The sequence below is a fragment of the Canis aureus genome, chromosome 26 (assembly GCF_053574225.1).
Source record: "Canis aureus isolate CA01 chromosome 26, VMU_Caureus_v.1.0, whole genome shotgun sequence".
In the NCBI taxonomy this organism is placed as follows: Eukaryota; Metazoa; Chordata; class Mammalia; order Carnivora; family Canidae; genus Canis; species Canis aureus.
The window spans coordinates 38,317,344-38,325,802 of NC_135636.1; the positions used below are offsets into that span (position 1 = coordinate 38,317,344).

The window sequence follows — 8,459 nt, forward strand, 5'->3', positions numbered from 1 at the left end:
CCTTTCCCTGATCCTCCCCAGACACCAATAGACTTCTTAATCTTTGATTTTTTCCCCCCACTGATGGGTTGGCCCTTAAATATCATCCAATCCACAGGTTCTGAAACTTTAAAATCACTTGGAAGTACTTGTTAAAAATGCATATTTATGGGATCCAGAGGACCCATATTTTATTTTTATTTTGTTGTTGTTTTGTTTTTATTTCATAATAACAAACTTAACTCTACAACTCAGCTAGACTTGGAGGGGAGTAAGGAAAACATGGAACCCATTGAACTGCAATGAGAGCACAAATATTATGGGATATTTCAAGAAGATGGGGGTGAGGAGGTGCTCTCTTCAGAAGGTGGTCTGGTCTTGCTGGACTTGCCGTTCTTGGACTCAAAGTGCTCCATGGCTTCCACAATATTCATGATCTCTTTGACCTTGCCAAAGACCATATGCTTGCTATCCAACCACTCAATCTTAGCAGTGCAGGTGAAAAGCTGGGAACTATTTGTGTTGGGTCCAGCATTTGCCATGCACAAGATACCAGGACCATGTGCTTCAGGATGAAATTCTCATCATCAAATTTCTCCCCATAGATGGACTTGCCACCAGTGCCATTATGGCAGGTGACATCACCACCCTGGCACATAAATCCCAGAATAATCCTGTGAGAGCAGGAAACTTTATAACTAAATCCTTTCTCCCCAGTGCTCAGAGCACAGAAATTCTCTGCTGTCTTTGGAACCTTGTCTGCAAACAGCTGGAAGGAGACCAAGGGCTCGCCATCCACAGACATGTTGAAGAACACGGTGAGATTGACTGTGGTTAGGTGGAACAGGCTGCTCCAGGACAGTGGCTTCTGCAATTCCTTGAGGACCTGTATTTTAGACAGCCTCTCCCCACCCTAAGTAACTCTAATGTAGGTGTTTGCTAACAGCATTTTCAGAAATATTCATTAGTTTAACTAGCCCCTTTTAAAGAAAAAGAAACAAAGACATGGAGAGGAAAGGAATTACTAAATAGTAAGTGGATCCCAGACTTTCATTAGAGCCTCTTGATCCAAGTGATATCAGACAATGAACTCATTTGAAAGTTACATCCATTCGTCATGGATGCAGTCTTAAGCAACTGACTCTTGGTTTTGGCTCAGGTTGTGATCTCATGGTCCTGAGATCCAGCCCTTTGTGTCAGACTCAGCATGGAGTCTGCTTGAGATTCTCTCTCTCTCTCTCTCTCTCTCTGCCCCTCTGGCTTGTTCTCTCTCTCTCTCTCTCTCTTTCTCTCTCAAATCAATCAATCAATCAATCAATCAATCTTAAAAAAAGATACATCCAGGTTTTGGTGTGCTGTGGTAGTCAAGCCTCCTGCTGTGGGGCTCCTTCCTGAAGCCTGGCACCTTCTTATCTTTCCCAGTCCTTTGGGGACCCCTTTATCCATCCTCCTGACTTCCTAATGCCTTTCCTTTCCCCCATGCCTCCAGACCTTGCCTCTCCTCTTCCTTCCACTTCTTTCTCATCTGTTCCAATTATCTACCTATAGCTGTGAAAAAATTCCCAGAACATTTTCTATTTCTCACCATTTTGTGGGTGAGAATTTGGGAGGGAATGAGCTCAGTGGTTCTCTCCTGAGGTCTCCACCCACTTTCAGTTGGATGTCTTCTGGGGCCACAGTCATCTGAAGCTCTGCTTAATTGGAAGCTCATTCATGTGGCTGGGAAATGACACAGGCTCTTGGGTAGACCTTGTCTGGGGCTGTTAACCAGAGTGCATGCTTGGGCCTCTCCAATATGGTTGTCTTGGAGTGACTGGACCTCTTACATGGTAGCTGCCTCACACACACACCCAAACAAGCATCCTAAGAGGATCAGGTGCACTTCTTCTGGCCTTAACCCTGGAAATCACACAGTATCATCTGGTTTTACTCTACTGGTCAAAGCAGTTCCACAGTGTGCCAAGATTCAAATGGAGGGAGCATGGACTCCAAGGACTCTACCTCTAGACTGAAGTGCTTGAAAGAATTGTAGGTCCCTTCTTTTAAACTGTGCCATCATTCAGTATCTTTCCTTCCTCCATCCCTCCTCTCTTCTCCCTTCCTCTGTCACTCTTCTTTGCTACCCCATCTCCTCCTTTCATGCTTCTCCCCAGTTATCTACTATTTTGTAGTGTCTGTGCTGGACTCTGGAAGTGTATCCTTTTTAAAAAAGATTTTATTTATTTATTCACGAGAGACACATAGAAAGAGTCAGAGACACAGGCAGAGGGAGAATCAGACTCCTCACAGGGAAACCGATGTGGGACTCGATTCTGGAACTGGGATTACACCCTGAGCCAAAGGCAGACGCTCAGCCGCTGAGCCACCCAGGCATCGCCTGGAAGTGTATCCTTTATTGAAAGCCCAGAAAACAAGCTCATAGCCTTTTCAGATATGGAGCTTCATGAAATTGATGGAGCTCAAGCTTCATGGTCCCTCACTTGCACAAACCCAGTTCTATTCTTAAGCATTTTATGGCAATTTTACCGGACCATAGCATCACCAGAGTTCCCAACTCGCAGGATTTCTATACCTCTTTCTCTCTTTCTTTTGGTGTCACTGGATGACCCAATGGTTTCCTTGTTCTGCAAACATTCCACAGAGGGAGTAGATGCTCTATTTCTCACCATTTTGTGGGAGAAATATTATTCATTCATGGGAGAATTATTCATTCTCAGAGATATCAGACCTATAGAACACTTTATTAGGGAAACTGGAGGCTTCCAAAGTATACACAGGTATGCTGAGAGTTGAAGAGATAGGGTCAGACATTGATAAAGGGTTAAAGGATGAAGGGCATTGTGTTTGAAGAGAAGGTGACCTGGAGGAAAGGGAGTAAGCAAATTCTGAGGTTCCGTTTTTTTGGAACAGCCAATGTTTTGGCAGCTGAGATTTGGCCAGAGTAAGCCAATATGAAGCGTCAGTCAGGCACATGTGAAGAGAACCTTGGATTATGAGCCAAATTCTGAAGGTTGTTCCAGTTCTCTTTATCCTACTGAGGGAGATGGTGACTCTGCAAGATAGCAGAATAAAAAAGGATGAGATGATTGGGCCTTACTCACCTCAGGAACCAAATGCTGTAGTTAATGGAACAAAAGAGATGGGATCATTTTTATATCTTTTCACAGGAAGATAAAACAGAAGTGGAGTGACTTTTAGGGCTCATAGGGTGCTTGTGTGCTCTGGTTTTTCCAGTCAAGTCCCAGTTTACACCTGTTGTCCCATTGTAGTAATTCATGGCATCCCCTTTCACTCTCAAAAGTTTCTTGGTTTGGTCAATAAAGCATGTGGTTGCCCTGGTTCTAATCACCTTAAAAAGGAAAATGAAGAGATTGGGTGATGGTGCATGGCACCAACACTGGGCTGGTTCACTGGGCCTTTTTCTTTTTTTTTTTTAATAATAAATTTATTTTTTATTGATGTTCAATTTGCCAACATATAGAACAACACCCAGTGCTCATCCCGTCAAGTGCCCCCCTCAGTGCCCGCCACCCAGTCACCCCCACCCCCCGCCCTCCTCCCCTTCCACCACCCCTAGTTCGTTTCCCAGAGTTAGGAGTCTTCCATATTCTGTCTCCCTTTCTGATATTTCCTACCCATTTCTTCTCCCTTCCCCTCTATTCCCTTTCACTATTATTTATATTCCACTGGGCCTTTTTCTGACATAGTCTTGGACACTCCACCCCTTCTGCTTCCTCACTCTGCACCCTTTATCCATCTCATACCTCCCAACTTCCCTTTGGCTACTGCTCCTCATCTTACCTTCTCTTTTCCAAAGCATCCTCTATCGACCCCTCTACAAGGTGCATTCTTACCTTGTGATTGGACTTGTTCTATTTGCCCCAGGCCTGCCAACTTCCTGGAATGGGCCCGCCAACACCCAGATCTCCCACTGGTGCAGGTGAGCATGGGAGACGGGACCCCTGGGACTTACATATTTCTGGGCAGATGGCCCTGCAGACAGCTTCAGATTGGAAGTTGTTATTGTTCCCACTGCAACCACCATAGTTGAATCTGTAGCAGCGTTTGTATTCCTTATTGTACCACCAGCGTGGAATGAGGGCCAGGCAGAGGCCCACATTCATTGGCAAAGTGCATATGTCTGCAAGAAGATGGCAGAGCAGTACTGCTCGGGTGCCTGCCTTGCTAAAGAATATTCCAGGCATGTGCAAAGGCTTGGAAGAATGATAGAGCATGATATTTTTAGAGCAGCATGGATGTGCTAAAAAAAAATATTGTGCTGTTACACTTCTCCACTCTTTTGCACATGCTTGGAGAGTCCACCCCTCTCTTGCTTACTAGGTACATTTCTATTCATTCCTCAAAACACTCCACCCCACATCAGACTCTTCTGTGATCTCTCTCCTGGCTCCATTCTTCACTGTTTGCTTTTCTTTATTGCTTTTCAATCTTGCCTACACTTCCACATAATTGTAATTATTTATTCATATTTTCTGACTTCTCCATCAGAAAGTGAGGTTTGTACATTACATCATCTTGGTATACTAGTTCCTAGCAGATAATCTGGCACTGAGAGGTTGCTTCAGGAATGTACACAGTACAAAATCAAATATATCCTGAACTTTGAGAAATACTTAATGAGCAACTGTTTTTTTTTAAGTTTTTATTTATTTATTCATGAGAGACACAGAGACAGAGAGAGAGAGAGAGAAAGACAGAGACACAGGCAGAGGGAGAAGCAGGCTCCATGCAGGGAGCCCGGCGTGGGACTTGATCCCGGGTCCCCAGGATCACGCCCTGGGCTGAAGGCAGGTGCTAAACCACTGAGCCACCCAGGTATCCCCCTGAGCAACTGTTTTGTGCACAGTACTATGAGGTACAAATAGAGTTGTTTAGAACCTCACAGTCTGAAGCACAACAATGACAGTTTTTTATTAAAACTCTTAGCACTTGACATATATTGACATATAACCTTAGGAGGTAGGTCCTCTTATTGTCTTCATTTTGCAGATGAGGAAACTGAAGCTCAGAGAGACAAAGTAACTTCCCTAAGGTCACAAAGATGACAAGGGATTTGAACATAGATATTCTGTTGCTCTTAGAATTAAGACCAGATCCCTTACTCTGGCTGGCAAGACTCTGCCTTGTCAGAACCCTGCCTATGTAGCATGGCCTCACCCTCCTGATACTTCTCTCTCTCATCATGGGCGTACTTGCTCTCTAGTCTCTGAAATTTCTACGCCTGAACTTGCTGTCCCTGAACACAGGGACTTTGCACATGTGTGCATTTCCTGTGCCTGGAAATTTTCCCTCCAATTTTTGCCTACTTACAGCCAATCTTTCAGATCTTAAATCATAGATCTCTTTTCCAGGAAAACCTGACCTGCCTCCCCTGGCCTATATTGAGCAAGCAGAGCCCATCATGTGTGTAAGCGGCACCAGTAAATATTTGTTGAATGGATGAATGAATGAATGGTCCTTGATGGTCCTCTTTAAAGTTCAATCATATGGGCACAGAAGGAAGAGTGGAAGAGTAAAAAAGTGGTTAGAGAAGGAATCCTGGATTTATATGACAGAGAAGCCTGGTGGGGGGCAAGGGGGAATGCCAGGAAATAGAAATTGTATACTTGTTTCTTATAGCTATCGTATCACCTGATACTATTTGATGTTTGATGGGACTTCACTGAGAACTTGGCATCTCAGAGGATCACAGAAGAATAGCCAAGAGACCATGTGGTCTAATGCCTACATCTTTCTTACAGATGCGAGAAACTAAGGTCCATAAAGCAAAAACTCTGTTATTCACATCACATACATGAATAGGGGCAGAAAATGAAATAAACTCCTCCCCATTCCAGCGCAGCTAGGATTTGGTTTAAGTAAAAGATGCACCCAGATTCTTGGTCAGAGACCAGCCATCAGGAAATCAGGGGAGGGGTCGAACACTGCCAGTGTAGATGGGTAGAAAGTGGGGGCCAGGAGGGAGGGCACTGGATACTTCAGGGGGTTTGTGTGTTACCTTCCTTGAGGTCTAAACATTTCTTTGAACAGTTAAAATTGCAGCAAGTCATCTTCTCAGGGCAGCTTTTACTCCTCGAGCATTGGTCGATTTCTCTGTAACGGCATGGTATTCTGGTACGGGGACACTTGACTGAGGAAGGGGAAAAAGGGAAGAAGGCAGGCAAGAACCCTCCATTGACAGGCCCAGCACATCACTGCAGAGTTAGAGAAGGCTTTTCGCTTCATCGTCCACAGAAGTAGAGACCTTCAGAGAGCTCAGGATTTTCATACCACTGGCCCCACTCCCAACCCCATAACAACTCCTCATCTATTCACCAAATACAACCCTACTCTCACCCGCACCGCCCGTAAGGTTTTAGGGAGAAGGATGCTCTCCTCTAGGACTACTCTGGTCATTGGATTTCCTATATTTGGACGTTCCCTGGGTGGGGGTAAAAGGGCTGTAGCTCCTCTAGGTGACTGAGATCTCCATTTGTGGAGTCAGGTAGCTGGGCTTTTGAATTCTCTGCAACCCTTGGTGTGGCAGGCACCATTTTTGGACCTTGATTCTTTCATTTGCCTGTAAAGTTATTTGGAGGTCTAGTTGACAAATCTTGGAGGCCTTGTCAGGCGGCCTGGGGCATATTACTAATAACTAATATTAAAGAGATACTATGAGCTTGTCCTCTTTTCCTTAATTCTCATGGCACTTCTATGGGTGAATCCTACCAATATCCACATTTTATAAAACAGAGGAATCTGGAGCACAGGGAGGTCATGTGAACTTCCCCAAGGTCACACAGCCACCAAAAAGTGGAGCCTGGATTTGAACCTGCAATGTATGGCTTCACTGCTGAGTGCTCAGTGTATTTTAACTGCTACTTATGGGAACCTTCATATCTCAGCATTCCAAGGGACTTCCAGAGACCATTCTTTACTCCACAGGCAAGGACTCTCTGGGGGTTTGGGTGTGGGGAGACTTTTGGGGGCTGCAACTGGAAAATTTGAAGCTGCTAAGGGTGGTGCTAGGGCAAGGGACCTTTCTTGTAGGAAAGGCCCACAAGGTCCCAGCACCTTTAGTCCATCTCATGAGCTCCGGGTCTAGGCACCTCCAGAAGGAATCCCTCTCATAATGACAGTGGGGAGTCTGTTGCCATAAACTCGGGTTCCTGCACTCACAGAGTGCATCTTATCAGGAGGAAGGGGCCTGAGGGATGGACTGTGAATATCTCCCCTTTCTCCCACACAGGACCCCAGGTTGAGTAGGGGAAGCTTTCCTCATCTGTAGAATTCTTCCCAGAAACTTCCTCCCTCCCAGCAACTTCCATGTCTCCGCTGGGAGGATCTGGTCCCCAGTACTTACTGGCAAGTAACCCCTCAACCAGCTCAGGTTTCCGGACTCCCCCCAAGAGGATGAAGAGTGCTAGGACTGACAGAAGTCCCAAAAGCCCCATGTTAAGAGCTACTGGCCTGGCTGATGGCACCAAAATTAAGAACTGCTCCTCAGTAGCTCCTGCTTCTGAACTTTGGCTTCCCTGGAGCAAAAGCCACATATCACTGGAGACAAGCCAGCTACACTCCCTCTGTTGGGGAACATCAAGTCCCAGAGGTCATTAGTGGGAGTATCTGGAACCCACAGCACTAACCCTGGGGGAAAGGGATTTTGACAGGCAGCTTCTACTCCTCAGCTCACTGAGGCTCTCTGGCTCTCTGGTAGCCAGGAGGAGGGAGTAAAGCTTGTCTGGGACTTCTAGACTCCCTTGGAGAAAGGGATGTCCAATTTCATTTTCCATTTTCCAGGGGGGAGTTTAGAGATCAAGAATATGCTAGTTCTTGAGATGCCTGGGTGGCTCGGTTGATAAAGCATCTGCCTTTGGCTGAGGTTGTGATCCTGAGGTTCTGGGATCAAGCTCCATGGCATCGGACTCCCTGCTCACTGGGGAGCCTGCTTCTCCTTCTTCCTCTGCTCTTCTCTTCCCCACCCATGTTCTCTCTCTTTCTCTCTCTCTCTCTCTCTCAAATAAATAAATAAAATCTTAAAAGAATATTCCAGTTCCCTCTTTCCAATCTTACCCTTCTCCTGATATGTTTTTGTCTGCTTCTTTTTCTCACGCTGTTTATTTTTCTTCTCTCTATGCTTCCTCCTTTTATTCTGTCCCTTGCCTTTTTCTCTTTTCCTGTGAGTCTCCCTCTGAGTCTCTTTCTCCCTGCCCTTTGTTTCCCTTCTTTCTCCTTTTTGTTTTCTTTGGGCCACTCCTTTCTCTTAACCATTGCCAAAAAGAAAAGGTATTGCCATAAGGAGCTTTTGGGGGAGGAGACAGGTTGATCCCAGGTTAAGCCAAATCTTCAGAGAGTATATGTTGAGATCATGGTGCTTTGAAAGCAAGAGAGGATGCCAGAGCTAACAGAGAGCCTCTGTCATTGTGTGCAATTTGGAATGTATGATGCAGGAGGAAATGATAAATATCAGTTACAACCTC

The 8,459-nt window shown here is 45.4% G+C and overlaps 1 protein-coding gene and 1 pseudogene across 1 annotated transcript; both read right to left on the reverse strand.

Annotated features, from left to right (window-relative positions):
• Positions 1–308: 308 nt before the first annotated feature.
• On the reverse strand, positions 309–784 carry LOC144298741 (peptidyl-prolyl cis-trans isomerase A pseudogene; annotated as a pseudogene).
• Positions 785–2,889: 2,105 nt separating this feature from the next.
• LOC144298424 (WAP four-disulfide core domain protein 6A-like) lies at positions 2,890–7,538 on the reverse strand. The gene is made up of 4 exons (XM_077873345.1): positions 7,343–7,538; positions 5,999–6,130; positions 3,953–4,120; positions 2,890–3,031 (listed from the first exon to the last, which is right to left on the reverse strand). Coding segments are annotated over exons 1-4 (492 nt in total). The 5' UTR covers positions 7,533–7,538; the 3' UTR covers positions 2,890–3,029.
• Between the last annotated feature and the right edge of the window lie 921 nt (positions 7,539–8,459).

Bases quoted from the DNA above. Each gene is read 5' to 3' on its own strand.
- LOC144298424 (XM_077873345.1), bottom strand. From the start codon at position 7,532: ATGTGGCTTTTGCTCCAGGGAAGCCAAAGTTCAGAAGCAGGAGCTACT. The intron at 6,131-7,342 runs GTAAGTACTGGG...CCCCTTCCTCAG, and splicing joins GGTTGAGGGGTTACTTGCCA to TCAAGTGTCCCCGTACCAGA. The intron at 4,121-5,998 runs GTAACACACAAA...ATCTTCTTGCAG, and splicing joins ATGTTTAGACCTCAAGGAAG to ACATATGCACTTTGCCAATG.